Here is a 21,465-nt window from a genome sequence, read left to right on the forward strand (position 1 = left end):
TGCAAGCCATCAGGAATAACTTCTACCGGCAAGCACGCATTTGGCTAAGAAGTGGAAACACCACCTCATTAAAAAAAATAAACTGAGTTTTTCCATGGGTGGACGGAGGTACTCAAATCGGCATAAACTGCAGGCAAATAAAAAACTTTTAGCACAAAGTTTTAAATTTATAGCACTGGTAAATCCTAAAATTTCAAAAACACTAGGATTTACCATCACTTTTAAGTACCTTTAACATGTAAATTAATGTGTAAAAGCTTACCTGGGGCTTGGGAGGACTTTTCTTCTCTGTTTTTACCTTCACCCTTTCCTTCAGTTTTGTTTCTTTTCCCGAATTAAGGGATTTCATAGCAGCTGCGGCATGTTTCAAGATACAGTCATGGCTGCAATAAACAGAGTCAGGCAGTGCCAGATTTGAGCACCCAGGGCCAATACATCTTGAGACCTCAGGAGACTCCAGTACCTATTGAGCAAAAGAGATTTAAAACAAAGGATTATGTATAACACCACTTAATATGTGGGTCTTTCATAAAATAGGAACTGTGTATAGTGCACCAACATCATTGCAAACCTATCAAATCAAGTCAAATGAATGAGCTAAAAGTGCAAGAAACATTGGGGGCACATTACAGGAATATACTATAACATCAAAGCAAATTCTGCATCATACGTTAGGCAGCATGGGGGCCTGGAGCAATTGCAGCATTTAAATCTTATTTGTAAAACATAATATAAACTTTTAGTGGATTTGCAATGCCGATATGTATCTCGCTCTCTCTCTCTATATATATATATATATATATATATATATATATATATATATATATATATATATATATATATATATATATATATATATATATATATATATATATATATATATATATATATATATATATATATATATATATATATATCTCTATATCTATCTATATCTATATCTATCTATATCTATATCTCTATCTCTATATATCTATCTATATCTATATCTATATATCTATATATCTATATATCTATATATATTATATCTCTCTCTATATATAACATAATTTATGTAAGAACTTACCTGATAAATTCATTTCTTTCATATTAGCAAGAGTCCATGAGCTAGTGACGTATGGGATATACATTCCTACCAGGAGGGGCAAAGTTTCCCAAACCTTAAAATGCCTATAAATACACCCCTCACCACACCCACAATTCAGTTTAACGAATAGCCAAGAAGTGGGGTGATAAGAAAGGAGTGAAAGTATCAAAAATAAGGAATTGGAATAATTGTGCTTTATACAAAAAAATCATAACCACCACAAAAAGGGTGGGCCTCATGGACTCTTGCTAATATGAAAGAAATGAATTTATCAGGTAAGTTCTTACATAAATTATGTTTTCTTTCATGTAATTAGCAAGAGTCCATGAGCTAGTCACGTATGGGATAGCAGATACCCAAGATGTGGAACTTCCACGCAAGAGTCACTAGAGAGGGAGGGATAAAATAAAGACAGCCAATTCCGCTGAAAAATTAATCCACTACCCAAATCAAAAGTTTCAATTTTTAAAATGAAAAAAACTGAAATTATAAGCAGAAGAATCAAACTAAAACAGCTGCCTGAAGTACCATTCTACCAAAACTGCTTCTGAAAAAGAGAAAAACATCAAAATGGTAGAATTTAGTAAAAGTCATTGCTTTGCAAATCTGATCAACAGAAGCTTCATTCTTAAAAAGCCCAGGAAGTAGACACTTACCTAGTAGAATGAGCCGTAATCCTCTGAGGCGGGAATCAACCCGACTCCAAATAAGCATGATGAATTAAGTTTAACCAAGATGCCAAAGAAATGGCAGAAGCCTTTAGACCTTCCTAAAACCAGAAAAGATAACAAATAGACTAGAAGTCTGTCTGAAATCTGAATAGCTTCAACATAGGATTTCAACTCTTACCATATCCAAAGAATGTAAGAATCTTACCAAAGAAGTCTTAGGAAGAGACAATAATTCCTCCCTAAGATTGTTAGAATTCACAACTTTAGGTAAGAATTGAAATGAGGACAGCAAAAACCACCTTATCCTGATGAAAAAATCAGAAAAAGGAGACTCACAAGAAAGAACAGATAATTCAAAAACTGTTCTAGCTGAAGAGATGTCTAAAAAGAACAATACTTTCCATGAAAGTAAATAATGTCCAGAGAAAGCATATGCTCAAATAGAAGAGCCTGTAAAGCCTTCAGAACCAAATTAAGACTCCAAGGAGGAGAAATTGGCTTAATGGCAGGTTTGATACGAACCAAAGCCTGAACAAAATAATGAATATCAGGAAGTAACACTGCCTTATCCTGATGAAAAATCAGAAAAGGAGATCCACAAGAAAGAGCAGATAACTCAGAAACTCTTCTAGTAGAAGAGATAGCCAAAAGGAACAATACTTTCCAAGAAAGTAATTTAATGTCCAGAGAATGCATAGGTTCAAACGGAGAAGCCTGTAAAGCCCTCAGTACCAAATTGAGACTCCAAGGAGGAGAGATTGACTTAATGACAGGCTTGATACGAACCAAAGCCTGTACAAAACAATGAATATCAGGATGATTAGCAATCTTTCTGTGAAAAAGAACAGAAAGAATAGAGATTTGCCCTTTCAAAGAACTTGCAGACAAACCCTTATCCAAACCATCCTGAGGAAACTGTAAAATTCTAGGAATTCTAAAAAAAAATGCCAAGAGAATTTATGAGAAGAACACCAAGAAATGCAAGTCTTCCAAACTCTATAATAAATCTTTCTAGAGACAGATTTACAAGCCTGTAACATATCATTAATCACGGAGTCAGAAAAACCTCTATGACTAAGAGTCAAGCGTTCAATCTCCATACCTTCAAATTTAATGATTTGAGATCCTGATGGAAAAATGGGCCTTGAGATAGAAGGTCTGGTCTTAACGGAAGTGTCCAAGGTTGGCAACTGGCCATCCGAATGAGATCCGCATACCAAAACCTGTGAGGCCATGCTGGAGCCACCAGCAGTACAAACGAACGCTCCATTAGAATTTTAGAAATCACTTTTGGAAGAAGAACTAGAGGCGGAAAGATATAGGCAGAATGATAATTCCAAGGAAGTGTCAATGCATACGCTACTTCCGCCTGAGGATCCCCGGACCTGAATAGGCCACTGGGAAGTTCCTTGTTTAGATGAGATGCCAACAGATCTATTTCTGGAAGCCCTCACATCTGAAAAATTGAAAAACATATCTGGGTAAAGAGAGACCATTCTCCCGGATGTAAAACTTGATTATCAGAGATAATCCGCTTCCCAAATGTCTATACCTGGGAAAAAAAAACCACAGAATGTAGATAGGAGCTGGATTTAGCCCAAGCAAATATCCAAGATACTTCTGTCACAGCCTAAGGACTGATAGACCCACCCTGATGATTGACATACACCACAGTTGTGACATTGTCTGAAAAAAACAATAAACGTCTCTTCTTCAAAAAGAAACCAACTGAAGAACTCTGAGAATGCACGGAGTTCCAAAATATAAAATGGTAATCTCGCCTCCTGAGATTTCCAAACCCCTTGTGCTGACAGAGATCCTCAGACAGCCTCCCAACCTAAAAGACTCGCATCTGTAGAGATCATGGTCCAGGTTGAAAGAATCAAAGAGACCTGTAGAACTAAATGATGGTGATCTTAATCACCGAATCAAAGATAGATAAACATTAGGATTCGAAGATTTAAAAAGTGAAAACCTAGAATCCCTGCACCATTATTCAGCATAAAAAACTGGAAAGGTTTTCTATGAAAATGAGCAAAGGGAATTGAATCCAATGCTGCAGCCATAAGACCTAAAACTTCCATGCATATATAGCAACTGAAGGAAATAATAGAGACTGAAGGTACCGACAGAAGGAACCCAATAAAATTGTCACTTGTCTGTTAGAGACAAAGACAGTGACAAACTATCTGGAAACCTAAAAAAGGTGACCCTTGTGTGAGGAATCAAGAGTTTTTGATAAAAAGATCCTCTATCCATGTCTTGAAAAAACAAGGTTGAATCATATGAGATTCCGCAGTCTCAGAAAATAAAAATAATCTGAATGAAAACAGAAAATGAAGATATGCATCTATTGTATCTAATGAAAACAAATAATGCTATCACTGACCCAAAAAAAGGCAGAATAGACCATATAAATACCAATCTAAAAGATGGTACATTTATATAAAAAAGATTTTCTATCTTTGGAACAATGAATAGTTTTGAATAAAACCCCAAAACCCAGTTCCTAAAAATGGAACTGGAATACACACCCCAGAAGATTCCAGGTCTGAGCAGCGCTTAAGCCCTAACGGGTGATCAGCCGCGCTTCAACATTACCCAAAATATATAGGACTGAAACACACTTAAGGAAAGTGTTAGCCTTAACCTGCCCCTTACCAGCCAAGCTGCAATACGGCACATACACGCAAATTTAGGGATTTTGAACTAAAAAACTTCCAATTAAAAACATGTTACTTGGATAAGAATTTAGGATTTCTTTCCTTAGTAAGAACAACCAAACTAATATAAGCTTAAAGTTTTAGTCTTAGAACTCAATCTTGAAGCCCAGAGTAACAGTTAAGAATTGAATCCAATTATGAACCAAATAATTGATTATCTTGGAAAATAAGAAATATGGATTTTTTTAGAAATCACAAAATTCTTCTAGCTAAAACAGCTAAAGATATAGATTAAACTTCATTTGTGAAAATATTCAATAAAATGAAGACACAAATGAAATTATTAGCATGTTAATCCAGTTAAAGGATCAGTCAACACACTGGACTTGCATAATCAACAAATGCAAGACAACAAGACAAATGCAACAGCAACTAGTCTGAACCTCAAATGAGCAGTAGATTTTGTCCCTTTAACAATGCTAAATAAATCATAATCTGATACTTGATCTTAAAGTAAACAGAAAAATGAAGCAATTGCAACATCATCCAAATAAATCACAGGTCCAAGAAAAGTACCTGAAAATAAATAATTTTCCTTAAATAAGATACAACCATCTAAAGGAAAATAAATACTATTTTGCTATAGAAACAATAGCATATTTAGCAGGAGTAGAGATAGCCCCATTAAATTAGAGAACCCTCAAAATTGAATTTAACTGCCGGCAAAGAATATAATTTAAAACCTTTGAAGAAGGAATAAAAGAAAATTCGCAGCCTATTCCATTCCCTAGTATGAGGAACTGGAAAAAAACCTCTGAAAACACAGATAAAATAAGCAGAAATAAAATGTTAGCTAGTCTTAAAAAAGAACTAGTTACCTCAATATCCAAAATAATCAACACCTTTTCAACAAAGAACAAATGTACTCTAATAATAAATAAAAAAGTAGATTTGTTAGTGTCAATATCTGATGAAGAAAATTCTGAATGAGAAAAAACATCATCAGAGAAGGATACATCAGTATGTTGTTGGTCATTTGAAACTTCAACAATTAAAAAAGAAGTTTGAAAAAGACCTAAAAATTTTATTAGAAGGCGCGATGTCAGACAAAGCCTTTAAAATAGAATCAGAAAAATATTCTTATAAATTTTCTAAGTATATCTTGTACAGTATATAAGATGAAAAAAGAATAGCAATACATAAAGCATAAATACTAATGGATTCTGCATGTAAAAGTTTATCATGATAACTTATAACAAACCATAGCTAAAGATAAACATTCATAACATTTAAAATAAATGAACTTAGCTTTGGTAGGACTGAACTCAGTCAACAGGAATCCCTCAGTATGTTTTGAAACAGGAACAGTGTACGAGAAATCTTGCAATATGTAATAGAAAAAAACAACATATAAAGCAAAATTATCAAATTCCTTAAATGACAGTTTCAGGAATGGGAAAAAATGCAAAACAACAAGCTTCTAGAACCAGAAGCAATGAAAAAATGAGACAAATAATGTGAGAAAAAAGTGGAACAAAAAAGATGCCCACATTTTTGGCGCCAAGAATGACGCCCACATTATTGGCGCTAAGTACAACGCCCATATTTTTTGGCGCCAAGTATGACACCACATCCTCTGACGCCGAAACCAACGCCAACATTTTTTTGCGCAAAAAATCGTCTGAATACACATGCATCAAAACAATGACGTTAATTGAATACAACTTCCGGCGTCAACTACGGCGCTGGAAATGACAATTTTGCGCCAAAAATTACATAATAAAATGAAGCATTTTCTGCCCCCGCAAGCCTAACAGCCCGCAGAGAAAAAACATAATTTATGCTTACCTGATAAATTCCTTTCTTCTGTTGTGTGATCAGTCCACGGGTCATCATTACTTCTGGGATATAACTCCTCCCCAACAGGAAATGCAAGAGGATTCACCCAGCAGAGCTGCATATAGCTCCTCCCCTCTACGTCAGTCCCAGTCATTCGACCAAGAATCAACGAGAAAGGAGTAACCAAGGGTGAAGTGGTGACTGGAGTATAATTTAAAAGATATTTACCTGCCTTAAAAACAGGGCGGGCCGTGGACTGATCACACAACAGAAGAAAGGAATTTATCAGGTAAGCATAAATTATGTTTTCTTCTGTTATGTGTGATCAGTCCACGGGTCATCATTACTTCTGGGATACCAATACCAAAGCAAAAGTACACGGATGACGGGAGGGAAAGGCAGGCTCATTATACAGAAGGAACCACTGCCTGAAGAACCTTTCTCCCAAAAATAGCCTCCGAAGAAGCAAAAGTGTCAAATTTGTAAAATTTGGAAAAAGTATGAAGTGAAGACCAAGTTGCAGCCTTGCAAATCTGTTCAACAGAGGCCTCATTCTTAAAGGCCCAAGTGGAAGCCACAGCTCTAGTGGAGTGAGCTGTAATTCTTTCAGGAGGCTGCTGTCCAGCAGTCTCATAGGCTAAACGTATTATGCTACGAAGCCAAAAAGAGAGAGAGGTAGCAGAAGCTTTTTGACCTCTCCTCTGTCCAGAGTAAACGACAAACAAGGAAGAAGTTTGGCGAAAATCTTTAGTTGCCTGCAAGTAGAACTTGAGGGCACGAACTACATCTAGATTGTGTAAAAGACGTTCCTTCTTTGAAGAAGGATTTGGACACAAGGATGGGACAACAATCTCTTGATTGATGTTCCTGTTAGTGACTACCTTAGGTAAGAACCCAGGTTTAGTACGCAGAACTACCTTGTCTGAGTGAAAAATCAGATAAGGGGAATCACAATGTAAGGCTGATAACTCAGAGACTCTTCGAGCCGAGGAAATAGCCATTAAAAACAGAACTTTCCAAGATAACATTTTTATATCAATGGAATGAAGGGGTTCAAACGGAACACCCTGTAAAACGTTAAGAACTAAGTTTAAACTCCATGGTGGAGCAACAGCTTTAAACACAGGCTTGATCCTAGCTAAAGCCTGACAAAAGGACTGGACGTCTGGATTTTCTGACAGACGTCTGTGTAACAAGATGGACAGAGCTGAAATCTGTCCCTTTAATGAACTAGCTGATAAACCCTTTTCTAAACCTTCTTGTAGAAAAGACAGTATCCTAGCGATCCTAACCTTACTCCAGGAGTAACCTTTGGATTCGCACCAGTATAGGTATTTCCGCCATATTTTATGGTAAATCCTTCTGGTAACAGGCTTCCTAGCCTGAATTAGGGTATCAATAACCGACTCAGAAAAACCACGTTTTGATAAAATCAAGCGTTCAATTTCCAAGCAGTCAGCTTCAGAGAAGTTAGATTTTGATGTTTGAATGGACCCTGTATCAGAAGGTCCTGTCTTAGAGGTAGAGACCAAGGCGGACAGGATGACATGTCCACTAGATCTGCATACCAAGTCCTGCGTGGCCATGCAGGTGCTATTAGAATTACTGATGCTCTCTCCTGTTTGATTTTGGCAATCAATCGAGGAAGCAGCGGGAAGGGTGGAAACACATAAGCCATCCTGAAGTTCCAAGGTGCTGTCAAAGCATCTATCAGAACTGCTCCCGGATCCCTGGATCTGGACCCGTAGCGAGGAAGTTTGGCGTTCTGGCGAGACGCCATGAGATCTATCTCTGGTTTGCCCCAACGTCGAAGTATTTGGGCAAAGACCTCCGGATGAAGTTCCCACTCCCCCGGATGAAAAGTCTGGCGACTCAAGAAATCCGCCTCCCAGTTCTCCACTCCCGGGATGTGGATTGCTGACAGGTGGCAAGAGTGAGACTCTGCCCAGCGAATTATCTTTGATACTTCCATCATTGCTAGGGAGCTTCTTGTCCCTCCCTGATGGTTGATGTAAGCTACAGTCGTGATGTTGTCCGACTGAAACCTGATGAACCCCCGAGTTGTTAACTGGGGCCAAGCCAGAAGGGCATTGAGAACTGCTCTCAATTCCAGAATGTTTATTGGAAGGAGACTCTCCTCCTGATTCCATAGTCCCTGAGCCTTCAGAGAATTCCAGACAGCGCCCCAACCTAGTAGGCTGGCGTCCGTTGTTACAATTGTCCAGTCTGGCCTGCTGAATGGCATCCCCCTGGACAGGTGTGGCCGATAAAGCCACCATAGAAGAGAATTTCTGGTCTCTTGATTCAGATTCAGAGTAGGGGACAAATCTGAGTAATCCCCATTCCACTGACTTAGCATGCATAATTGCAGCGGTCTGAGGTGTAGGCGTGCAAAAGGTACTATGTCCATTGCCGCTACCATTAAGCCGATCACCTCCATGCATTGAGCTACTGACGGGTGTTGAATGGAATGAAGGACGCGGCATGCATTTTGAAGCTTTGTTAACCTGTCTTCTGTCAGGTAAATCTTCATTTCTACAGAATCTATAAGAGTCCCCAAGAATGGAACTCTTGTGAGAGGAAAGAGAGAACTCTTCTTTTCGTTCACTTTCCATCCATGCGACCTTAGAAATGCCAGAACTAACTCTGTATGAGACTTGGCAGTTTGAAAGCTTGAAGCTTGAATTAGAATGTCGTCTAGGTACGGAGCTACCGAAATCCCTCGCGGTCTTAGTACCGCTAGAAGGGCACCCAGAACCTTTGTGAAGATTCTTGGAGCCGTAGCCAATCCGAATGGAAGAGCTACAAACTGGTAGTGCCTGTCTAAGAAGGCAAACCTTAGATACCGGTGATGATCTTTGTGGATCGGTATGTGAAGGTAAGCATCCTTTAAATCCACTGTGGTCATGTACTGACCCTCTTGGATCATGGGTAAGATTGTCCGAATAGTTTCCATTTTGAACGATGGAACTCTTAGGAATTTGTTTAGAGTCTTTAAATCTAAGATTGGCCTGAAAGTTCCCTCTTTTTTGGGAACCACAAACAGGTTTGAGTAGAACCCTTGTCCTTGTTCCGACCGCGGAACCGGATGGATCACTCCCATTAATAACAGATCTTGTACGCAGCGTAGAAACGCTTCTTTCTTTATCTGGTTTGTTGACAACCTTGACAGATGAAATCTCCCTCTTGGGGGAGATAATTTGAAGTCTAGAAGGTATCCCTGTGATATGATCTCTAGAGCCCAGGGATCCTGAACATCTCTTGCCCAGGCCTGGGCGAAGAGAGAGAGTCTGCCCCCCACTAGATCCGGTCCCGGATCGGGGGCTCTCGGTTCATGCTGTCTTTGGGGCAGCAGCAGGTTTCCTGGCCTGCTTGCTCTTGTTCCAGGACTGGTTAGGCTTCCAGCCTTGCCTGTAACGAGCAACAGCTCCTTCCTGTTTTGGTGCAGTGGAGGTTGATGCTGCTCCTGTTTTAAAGTTCCGAAAGGGACGAAAATTAGACTGTCTAGCCTTAGCTTTGGCTTTGTCTTGAGGTAGGGCGTGGCCCTTACCTCCTGTAATGTCAGCGATAATCTCTTTCAAACCGGGCCCAAATAAAGACTGCCCCTTGAAAGGTATGTTAAGTAATTTGGACTTAGAAGTAACATCAGCTGACCAGGATTTTAGCCACAGCGCCCTACGTGCCTGTATGGCGAATCCTGAGTTCTTAGCCGTAAGTTTGGTTAAATGTACTACGGCCTCCGAAATGAAGGAATTAGCTAGTTTAAGGACTCTAAGCCTGTCCGTAATGTCGTCTAGCGTAGATGAACTAAGGTTCTCTTCAAGCGACTCAATCCAAAATGCTGCCGCAGCCGTAATCGGCGCGATACATGCAAGGGGTTGTAATATAAAACCTTGTTGAACAAACATTTTCTTAAGGTAACCCTCTAATTTTTTATCCATTGGATCTGAGAAAGCACAGCTATCCTCCACCGGGATAGTGGTACGCTTAGCTAAAGTAGAAACTGCTCCCTCCACCTTGGGGACCGTTTGCCATAAGTCCCGAGTGGTGGCGTCTATTGGAAACATCTTTCTAAATATTGGAGGGGGTGAGAACGGCACACCGGGTCTATCCCACTCCTTAGTAACAATTTCAGTTAGTCTCTTAGGTATAGGAAAAACGTCAGTACTCGCCGGTACCGCAAAATATTTATCCAACCTACACAGTTTCTCTGGTATTGCAACGGTGTTACAATCGTTGAGAGCTGCTAAGACCTCCCCTAGTAACACACGGAGGTTCTCCAATTTAAATTTAAAATTTGAAATATCTGAGTCCAATCTGTTTGGATCAGAACCGTCACCCACAGAATGAAGCTCTCCGTCCTCATGCTCTGCGAGCTGTGACGCAGTATCAGACATGGCCCTAGCATTGTCAGCGCACTCTGTTCTCACCCCAGAGTGATCACGCTTGCCTCTTAGTTCTGGTAATTTAGACAAAACTTCAGTCATAACAGTAGCCATATCTTGTAATGTTATCTGTAATGGCCGCCCAGATGTACTAGGCGCCAAAATATCACGCACCTCCCGGGCGGGAGATGCAGGTACTGCCGCGTGAGGCGAGTTAGTCGGCATAACTCTCCCCTCGCTGTTTGGTGAAATTTGTTCACATTGTACAGATTGACTTTTATTTAAAGTAGCATCAATACAGTTAGTACATAAATTTCTATTGGGCTCCACCTTGGCATTGGAACAAATGACACAGATATCTTCCTCTGAGTCAGACATGTTTAACACACTAGCAAAAAACTTACAACTTGGTTATAATCTTTTTTAGCAAAAAACGTACTGTGCCTCAAAGAGGTACTAACGATTAAATGACAGTTGAAATAGTGAACTGAAAAACAGTTATAGCATCAAACTTTAAAACAACAAAACTTTTAGCAAAGGTTTGTTCCCATTAGTAAAATAACAATAATTAAATTTGACATAAAAAATACAAAGCAACGTTTTTATTCACAGTCACTATAAGAATTCTCACAGCTCTGCTGAGAGAATTTACCTCCCTTCAAAGAAGTTTGAAGACCCCTGAGATCTATCAGAGATGAACCGGATCATGCAGGAAAAATAAAAGTAACTGACTGGTATTTTTTGATGCGTAGCAAAGAGCGCCAAAACGGCCCCTCCCTCTCCCACACAGCAGTGAAGAGAAACGAAACTGTCCCAAATAAAGCAAAAAAACTGCCAAGTGGAAAATAATGCCCAAATATTTATTCACACAGTACCTCAGCAATGTAAACGATTCTACATTCCAGCAAAAACGTTTAACATGATAAATAGTTATTAAAAAGGATTAGTGACCTTTAACAGAGTAGTTCCGGTGAAATACCATCCCCAGAATACTGAAGTGTATACATACATGTCATTTTAACGGTATGGCAGGATTTTCTCATCAATTCCATTCAGAAAATAAAAACTGCTACATACCTCAATGCAGATTCCTCTGCCCGCTGTCCCCTGATCTGAAGCCTTTACCTCCCTCAGATGGCCGAGAACAGCAATATGATCTTAACTACTCCGGTTAAAATCATAGTAAAAAACTCTGACAGATTCTTCCTCAAACTCTGCCAGAGAAGTAATAACACGCTCCGGTGCTATTTTAAAATAACAAACTTTTGATTGAAGTCATAAAAACTAAGTATAATCACCATAGTCCTCTCACACATCCTATCTAGTCGTTGGGTGCAAGAGAATGACTGGGACTGACGTAGAGGGGAGGAGCTATATGCAGCTCTGCTGGGTGAATCCTCTTGCATTTCCTGTTGGGGAGGAGTTATATCCCAGAAGTAATGATGACCCGTGGACTGATCACACATAACAGAAGAAATAGTCAATTGAAAATTTTTCAAGGTAAGAAAAAATATATATTTATATGCATTATCCCAAAATAATGAAACTGACAGTCTGAATGAAGGAATACTGATTATCCTGAATCATGGCAAATATAAGTTTAAACACATATATTTAGAACTTTACATATAAAGTGCCCAACCATAGCTTAGAGTGTCACAAAAAATAAGATTTACTTACCCTAAGACACTCATCTACATATAGTAGACAGCCAAACCAGTACTGAAACGAGAATCAGTACAGGTAATGGTATATAAGATTATATCGTCGATCTGAAAAGGGAGGTAAGAGATGAATCTCTACGACCGATAACAGAGAACCTATGAAATAGATCCCGTAGAAGGAGACCATTGTATTCAAATAGGCAATACTCTCTTTACATCCCTCTAACATTCACTGCACTCCGAGAGGAAAACCGGGCTCCAGCCTGCTGCGAAGCGCATATCAACGTAGAATCTAGCACAAACTTACTTCACCACCTCCATGGGAGGCAAAGTTTGTAAAACTGAATTGTGGGTGTGGTGAGGGGTGTATTTATAGGCATTTTAAGGTTTGGGAAACTTTGCCCCTCCTGGTAGGAATGTATATCCCATACGTCACTAGCTCATGGACTCTTGCTAATTACATGAAAGATATCTCTCTCTCTCTATATATCTCTCTCTCTCTATATATATATATATATATATATCTCTATATCTCTCTCTCTATATATATATATATATATATATATATATATATATATATATATATATATATCTCTATATATCTCTCTCTATATCTCTCTCTATATCTCTCTCTATATCTCTCTCTATATCTCTCTCTATATCTCTCTCTATATCTCTCTCTATATCTCTCTCTATATCTCTCTCTATATCTCTCTCTATATCTCTCTCTATATCTCTCTCTATATCTCTCTCTATATCTCTCTCTATATCTCTCTCTATATCTCTCTCTATATCTCTCTCTATATCTCTCTCTATATCTCTCTCTATATCTCTCTCTATATCTCTCTCTATATCTCTCTCTATATCTCTCTCTATATCTCTCTCTATATCTCTCTCTATATCTCTCTCTATATCTCTCTCTATATCTCTCTCTATATCTCTATATCTCTCTCTATATATCTCTCTCTCTCTATCTCTATCTCTCTCTCTCTCTCTCTATATATATATATATATATATATATATATATCTCTCTCTCTCTATATATATATATATATATATCTCTCTCTATATATATATATCTCTCTAAAAACATGCAATGCTTTTAAAGTTTGTTACACAAATTATTATTACAATTAATGTGTTAAAATTATGTGATTTATTTGTACTTTGAATAGCTTAAGTAGCATAAGCATAATACTGCTCAACATGTTTTATTAAAACCGAATTGTGGTACATTATACTATTCAGAACATCAGATAATCATATGGCTGACTCAATCTTGAAATAAATTTGTTAATGCCTGTAGTAAGAAGTCAGAAAATACAAAAAGCCCTCAAAAAGTAGCAAATTCTTAACCCCTTCCGGTAATCTAAGAAATATTCCTCCTAACCCAAGGAATCAAATATTAAATTGGTTTAATTGGGGGGGCAGCTAGTGAAGTCTATCTTCCTGCTCCAAATACCAACTAAAAACACAATGGATACAGGAATCCAATTTAAAAAAAATAATAATAATTTAAAGGCACAGTCAACAACAGAATTTTTGTTGTTTAAAAAGATAGATAATCCCTTTATTACACATTCTCCAAGTTTTGCATAACCAACACGGTTATATTAATACACTTTTTACTTCTGTGACTAACTTGTATCGAAGCATCTTCTGACCACCCCTAATCACATAACTTTTAGTTCTTATCTATTGACTTGCATTTTAGCCAAATAGTGCAGTGTCTGCCACTAGCCACGGGCATTATCACAAAATCTATATGGCTTACATGAGCTAGCTCTCCCCTGATGTGAAAAGCAAATAAAAAAATAGGAGGACTTCAAGGGCTTAGAAATTATCATATGAGCCTTCCTAGGTTTGCTTTCAACTAAGAATACCAAGAGAACAAAGCAAAATTGTTGATAAAAGTAAATTGGAAAGTTGTTTAAAATTACATGCCCTATTTGAAAAATGAAAAAAAAAATTTGGACTTGAATGTTTTATAGAAGTTATACATCTACCCAACTATATATTTCCGTGTTATGCTGAATAAAAAACATTTAAAAACTTACAGGATGAAATATCTTCAATTTCTTCTTCCCGCTGGGGTGAGCAGCTTTTTCAATCCTGCCTTTTATGCCTTGATCATCTATGGACTGCTGTTCCACATTGCAAACACTTTTGTGGTCTATGTTAAAAGTTGTTTTTTCTCCAGGTGTTTGTTCGGTTTGCCCACTATATGTGGCACCTTCATCCTGTGTTTTCAAGATGGTGCAGTTTGGGCAAATATAATCCTCCCCATTCCTTTCTAACAACTGGCCACGGACCTCAGAAATTCCTACACAGTCTCCATGAAACCATTCCTCACATCTGTCACAGCAAATCATAAACCTAAAGATTGAAGTCACAATTTGATACAATTAATATGCATATAACAGTATAGAGAAATTTTGACTTATAAGTTGAAGATGTGTGTTCGTACACTATTAAGCATAATTCTGTCACTATATAAATCCCTGATAAGACCTCACCTTGAGTATGGAGTGCAATTCTGGGGACCAATCTCAAAAAAAGACATGTCAGAATTAAAACTTTAGAGAAATGCCGCAAAATTAGTAATAAGTGATATTACTTCACACAAATTTATTCAAGGCGTATATACAGAGATGTTGGAATCTCTGTTTATTCCAAATAAATTGTTTGGGACAAGAGGCCACAATTTAAGGCTGGTGGAAGAGAGATCTCTAGCAACGTAGACATTTTTTCCACTAAAAGAGCAATCAAATCGTGGAACTCATGGTCTAAGGATAAAGTGAATGCCAATACCTTAGATACATTTAAAAATAGGTTAGATATATTTCTTACAAGAAACCGTATTCAGGAGCTTCTTTATTGTAAATCAAGTAAGATCTGCCTTCTACCAAACCCATCTACGTTACACAAAATACATATATATGCAGTAGGGTTTTAGTCTCGTTTTATAATGCCCAAAATAATGCACATAAAACACTGAATTCTGTATTGGTATATCTTAAATATCAGTAAATTAAATCACTTACTGACCTTTCGATAGCTTACGTCATGTACCTAACAAAGTACTCACTATATGAAACCCAATTTTTTTTTTCATGATTCAGCATGCAATTTTAAGCGACTTTCCAATGTAAGCTTAGGAGCCAGTCTTTATTTGATACAGCACCTGTGTAGCTGGTCTGGCTCCAAAGCTTACATTCCTGCTTTTAAAATAAATATACCAAGAGAACGAATAAAAATGAATAATAGAAGAAAATGTAAAATTACTTAAAATTACATGCTTTATCTGAACCATGAAAGAAAAAAAAATTGGGTTTCATATCGCTTTAAGGCAGGACCTGAAGGACTACCTTTTCTTGATGAAAGGCCAGATTAATTAAGTGTCATGAAAGAGTCTCTCATACCCATAAGACTAAGTTGATAGCCTAAAGAAACACTAGGTAAAGTATTCCTCTGGACTCTCTCTCTAAAAACAAAGTGGCTTGAAAGTATAGATTAAGTTTTTATGACAAGATGCAAATCACGTGCCTGTACCAAGGAATTAACATTATGTCAACCCGAACACACACATTTGTGTGTCTGTTTTACAAGCAGTTACATTCTGTGAAGCCAAATATCTAAAGTGTTGCACAAACTAAATGAATCTACCTAGCTATTTAGCCCTACTAGATATGTGCAATTTTGTTAGCAAATACACTGGCTGGGAATTACACTTAAAGGGCCACTAAACCCAAAATATTTCTTTCATGATTCAGATAGAACAAACAAATTTAAACAACATTATAATTTACTTCTATTATTTATTTTGCTTCATTTTTGAGATATCCTTATTTGAAGAAAAATAAATGCACATGGGTGAGCCAATCACATGAGACTTCTATGTGCAGCAACCAACCAGCAGCTATTGAGCATAACTAGATATGCTTTTCATCAAAGAATATCAAGAGAATAAAACAAATTAGATAATAGAAGTAAATTAGAAAGATGTTTAAAAATGCATTCTCTTTCTAAATCGTGAAAGAAAAAATGTGGGTATCATGGCCCTTTAAGTATGTTTTTTCTCTCTTTTTTTAATAACGACATGTTAAAGTGATTCACCTTCAAATGAATACCTTTAGACACTAGATTTATTTTTGTCACAGTATTTTTGCCCACAGGAAAGGAAAATTGTATTCATTATAAATCAGATAAAAACATGAATTATGCTTACCAGATAATTTCCTTTCCTTCTGTATGAGGAGAGTCCACGGCTTCATTCCTTACTTGTGGGAAATACTGAACCTGGCCACCAGGAGGCGGCAAAAACACCCCAGCCAAAGGCTTAAATACCTCCTCCACTTCACTCATCCCCCAGTCATTCTGCCGAGGGAACAAGGAACAGACGAAATATCAGGGTATAAATGGTGCCAGAAGAACAAAACAAAAATTTACGTCCGCCCAATGGAGAATACGGGCAGGGGCCGTGGACTCTCCTCATACAGAAGGAAAGGAAATTATCTGGTAAGCATAATTTATGTTTTCCTTCTTAATATAAAGAGAGTCCACGGCTTCATTCTTTACTTGTGGGAAACATATACCCAAGCTCTAGAGAACACTGAATGAAACGGGAGGGTAAGAGAGAGGCGGACCCTATTCTGAGGGCACCACAGCCTGCAAAATCTCTCTCCCAAAAGCTGCTTCAGACAAAGCAAAAACGTCAAATTTGTAAAATTTTAAAAAATGTATGTAATGAGGACCAGGTAGCCGCCCTACAAATTTGATCCATAGAGGCCTCACGCTTGAAAGCCCAAGAGGAAGCCACAGCTCTAGTTGAATGAGCCTTAAAGGGACAGTCAAGTATAAATTAAACTTTCATTATTCAGATAGGACTTTTAATTTTAATCGACTTTCCAATTTACTTTTATCATCAAATTTGCTTTTTTCTCTTGGTATTCTTAGTTTAAACTAAACATAGGTAGGCTCATATGCTAATTTCAAAGCCTTTGAGGGCTGCCTCTTATCACATGCTTTTTAAATCTCTTTTCAACACAAAGAGACAGAAAGTACACGTGGGCCATATAGATAACACTGTGTTCAGGCACAGAAAGTTATTTAAGATCTAGCACAATACAATGCAAAATTTAAGACAATAGATAATAAACAGTCACAGTCATGTGATCAGGGGGCTGGAAGAAGGTTCCTAGATACAAGGTAATCACAAAGGTAAAAAGTACATTAATATAACTGTGTTGGTTATGCAAAACTGGGGAATGAGTAATAAAGGGATTATCTATCTTTTAAAACAATAACAATTCTATGGTTGACTGTCCCTTTAATCCTCTGAGGAGGCTTATGTCCCACTGTCTGATGAGCTAAGCAAATAATGTTCCTCAACCAAAAAGACAAGGAAGTGGACGAGACTTTCTGCCCCTTACGCTTCCCAGAATAGACCACAAATAAAGAAGAAGTCTGTCTAAAATTCCTTTGTAGCCTGGAGATACAACTTCAAGGCCGAACCACATCCAAATGATAAAGTAACCGCTCCTTCGAGGAAGAAGGGTTAGGACACAATGAAGGAACCACAATCTCCTGATTGATGTTGCGATCTGAAACAACCTTAGGAAGAAAACCTACCCCAGTATGAAGAAAAGCCTTATCAGCATGGAAAACTAGGTAAGGGGGCTCACATTGCAAGGCATCCATTTCGGATACTCTGCACGCCGAATCAATAGCCAGTAGAAAAAGAACCTTCCATGACAGTAATTTAAAATCAACTACATGCAAAGGCTCAAACGGAGCCTTCTGCAAAACTTTAACAACAAGATTTAAACTCCAAGGAGCACCACTAGATCTAAATACAGGCCTGAACCTAGTCAGAGCCTGAACAAAAGACTGGACATCTGGAAGCTCAGCGAGCCTCTTGTGTAGCAAAACAGATAGGGCCAAAATCTGTCCCTTAAGAGAACAAGCAGAAAGGCACTTTCTCCAGACCATCCTGGAGAAAGGAAAGAATCCTGGAAACCCTGACCTTATGCCAGGGGAATCCACGCTCTTCACACCAGAATAAGTAGGTCCTCCACACCTTATGATCGATGAGGCGAGTAACCAGCTTACGTGCCTGAATGAGAGTATCAATAACGCTCTCCGAGAAACCTCTCTTAGCTAGGACTAAGCGTTCAATCTCAACACAGTAAGCCTCAGAGAATCTAGATTTTGATTAACAAAAAGGACCCTGCTTCAGCAGATTCCCTGCAACAAGGTAACCTCCGTGGAGGCGAGGACGACATCCCCACCTGGTCCGCGAACCACATCCTCTACAGCCATGATGGAGCAATCAGAATCACTGATGCTTGCTCCTGCTTGATGTGGGCCACTACAAGAGGGAGATGTGGTAACAGCGGAAAAATGTAGATCAGACTGACCTTCCAAGGCACTGCTAATGCATCTATTAGCTCCGCCTGATGATCCCTGGACCACGACCCATATCTGGGTAGCTTGGAATTGAGCCGGGGCGCCATGAGATCGCTCTCCGGACCCCCATCTTTTGCAAATCTCCGCAAACACATCTGGATGGAGAGCCCATTCCCTCGGATGAAAGGATTGTCTACTGAGGAAATCCGCTTCCCAGTTGTCCACACTGGGAATGTGGATCGCTGACAGTGAGCAGTTGTGGGCCTCCGCCCACTCCAGAATTCAAGATACTTCCCTCATTGCTAGGGAGCACCTCGTTCCCACCTGATGGTTCATGTAAGCCACCGAGGTTATGTTGTCCTATTGGAATCTGATAAACTGGGTGAAACCCAGAAGAGGCCAAGCCTTCAGAGCATTGAAGATCGCTCAAAGTTCCAAAATGTTTATTGGGAGGAGGGATTCCTCGAGTCCACAGGCCATGTGCCTTCATGGCACCCAAAACAACTTCCCATCCTGTGAGACTCGCGTCTGTAGTGACAATCTACAAGGATGGTCTCAAGAAGGATGTCCCTTGGGACAGGTGATCTGGACAGAGCCACTAGGAGAGCGATTCTCTTGACCGGTTGTCCAGAGAAATCTGTTGAGACAGATCTGAATGATCGCCGTTCGACTGTCTCAGCATGCACAGCTGAAGAGATCTGAGGTGGAATCTGGCAAAAGGAATGTCGTCCATGCAGGAAACCATGAGATCAATTACCTGGAGGGCAAGACAATAAAAGGAGGTCTGGAGGGCAAGACAATAGGAAGTTAGCTTGTAACGTGTCTCTGGTCTGTAAGAAATATCCTCATGGATATGGAGTCTATTAGCCCAGGAACTCCACCATGGTACTGAGAATAAGAGAACTCAGTTTTCTAAGTTTATCTTCCATAAGATCGAAGAGAAAGAAGGGGTTCCGAAAGGTCCTCTGCAGACAACAGGATGGCGCTTGAACCAGAATGTCGTCTAAGTATGGCGCCACTGCTATACCTCTGGTTCTGGCCACTGCGAGCAGAGCCCATAGAACCTTCATAAAGACTCTTGGAGCAGTAGTTAGACCAAACGGAAATGCAATAAACTGGAAGTGCTGGTCCAGGAACGCAAATTTTAGAAACTTAAAGTGTTCCTTGTGTATAGGGACGTTAAGCTAGGCATCCTTCAGGTCTATTGTGGTCATGAACTGTCCTTCCTGAACTAAGGGAAGAATGGACCTTATTGTCTCCATCTTGAAAGAGGGGACAGATAGGAATTTGTTTAAACACTTTAGGTACGAAGTCATGTCCACAGACGAAGACTTCAGCCAGAGCGCCCTACGGGCTAGCACAGAAAAACCTGAAAATTTAGCATTCAGGCGAATAATCTGCATATTTGCATCACAAATAAAAGAATTAGCTACCCATAAGGCCTTAATTCTTTCCTGGATCTTGTCGAGGGGACCCTCTACCTCGATCAAATCAGATAAGGAGTCGCACCAGTAGGTAGCCGCTCCAGCAACAGCCGCTGCCGGTTGAAAAAAAAATATCTTGTATGCTGAAACATCTTTCTTAGAGTTTCCAGCTTCTTATCCATGAACTCCTTAAACGACTAACTATCCTCTAGCGGGATAGTAGTGCGCTTAGCAAGTGTGGAGATAGCGCCATCCACCTTAGGGACGGAACCCCACAACTCCAGTTAAAAGTCCGTAATCGGGAACAATTTCTTAAAAGAAGAAAAAGGGTAAAAAGAAGATCCAAGTCTTTCCCATTCATTCTTAATAATGTTCGCCCTCTTTACGGGAACCAGGAAAGTCTGTGGTACAACCCTGTCCTTGTAGACCTCATCTAATTTAGAAATACAAGATTCCTCAGGTAATTTAGGTTCTGGAACCTTTAACGTAGCCAAAACTTCCTTTAGTAGAAAGCGTAAGTGTTCAATCCTAAATCTAAAATCTGGTTCCTCCGCAGCTAGAGGCTTAGAGACAGCAGATTCCGACCCAAAAAGAACATCATCTGAAGTATCAGGTGCGTCTTCATCAGCGGATAATCTTGTATCATATAACTCCAATAAGCTAGTAGATGACTCCTGGGAATGATAGCAATATTTGACCTTTCACTTGCGGCTAGCTGGGCGAGGTAAAGCACTGAAGGCCGCAGACACTGCCGTTTGGAACTCTTCAGTAAAGTCTGGCGGTAACAGAGCCCCTCCAGATGGAGGATTAGGAGTGCTATGGGAAGCTGCATGTGTATTAGGAGATGGCTGTAGGGTGCGCACCTCACGGGCCAGAGACTCCTCAGAGGTGGGTGGCTCAGTAGTACTAAATATATTAGCTTTCCTTCATATAATTACTTTATCAAGGGAAGTGGAACATAATTGAGCAGGCGGGTATACCGTGGCCCCCTCACAATATAGACAGGCATTAGATTTAGGTAAAAAGGGAGTACCCTCTAACATATCAGAGTCCTTCATAGCTTGCGCTTAAAAGTTGGACAATAGAAAAAAAAAATGGCACCTTTATACCCACAATGGCTGGGGCACTCACCACCTCCTATGACCCAGGCCCAACATAGAAACCGCTTCGTCTCCGGGAAAACGCACGGTCAGGTAGAGGAGGAAATCAGTGTGACCACACTGCTATAGCTAAAAGTGCGCCAAGTCTAACAGGCTGCGCGGCTTATCCAAAATGAAAGTAAAACCTGTACGTTCCAACATCTGCCTGAGCCTCATCTCACAC

At 39.2% G+C, this 21,465-nt stretch overlaps 1 protein-coding gene across 2 annotated transcripts in view; it reads right to left on the reverse strand.

The window, feature by feature from the left end:
* DIDO1 (death inducer-obliterator 1) overlaps positions 1–21,465 on the reverse strand; it is a 185,409-nt gene that overhangs the window by 76,833 nt on the left and 87,111 nt on the right. For both annotated transcript variants that reach the window (XM_053708179.1, XM_053708104.1), the window contains 2 exons: positions 14,368–14,686; positions 263–463 (listed from right to left, as the gene is read on the reverse strand). In XM_053708179.1, the coding sequence (XP_053564154.1) occupies positions 263–463; positions 14,368–14,686 (520 nt within the window). The remainder of the gene's footprint in view (positions 1–262; positions 464–14,367; positions 14,687–21,465) is intronic.

Source organism: Bombina bombina, chromosome 1 (assembly GCF_027579735.1).
Source record: "Bombina bombina isolate aBomBom1 chromosome 1, aBomBom1.pri, whole genome shotgun sequence".
Lineage (NCBI taxonomy): Eukaryota > Metazoa > Chordata > Amphibia > Anura > Bombinatoridae > Bombina > Bombina bombina.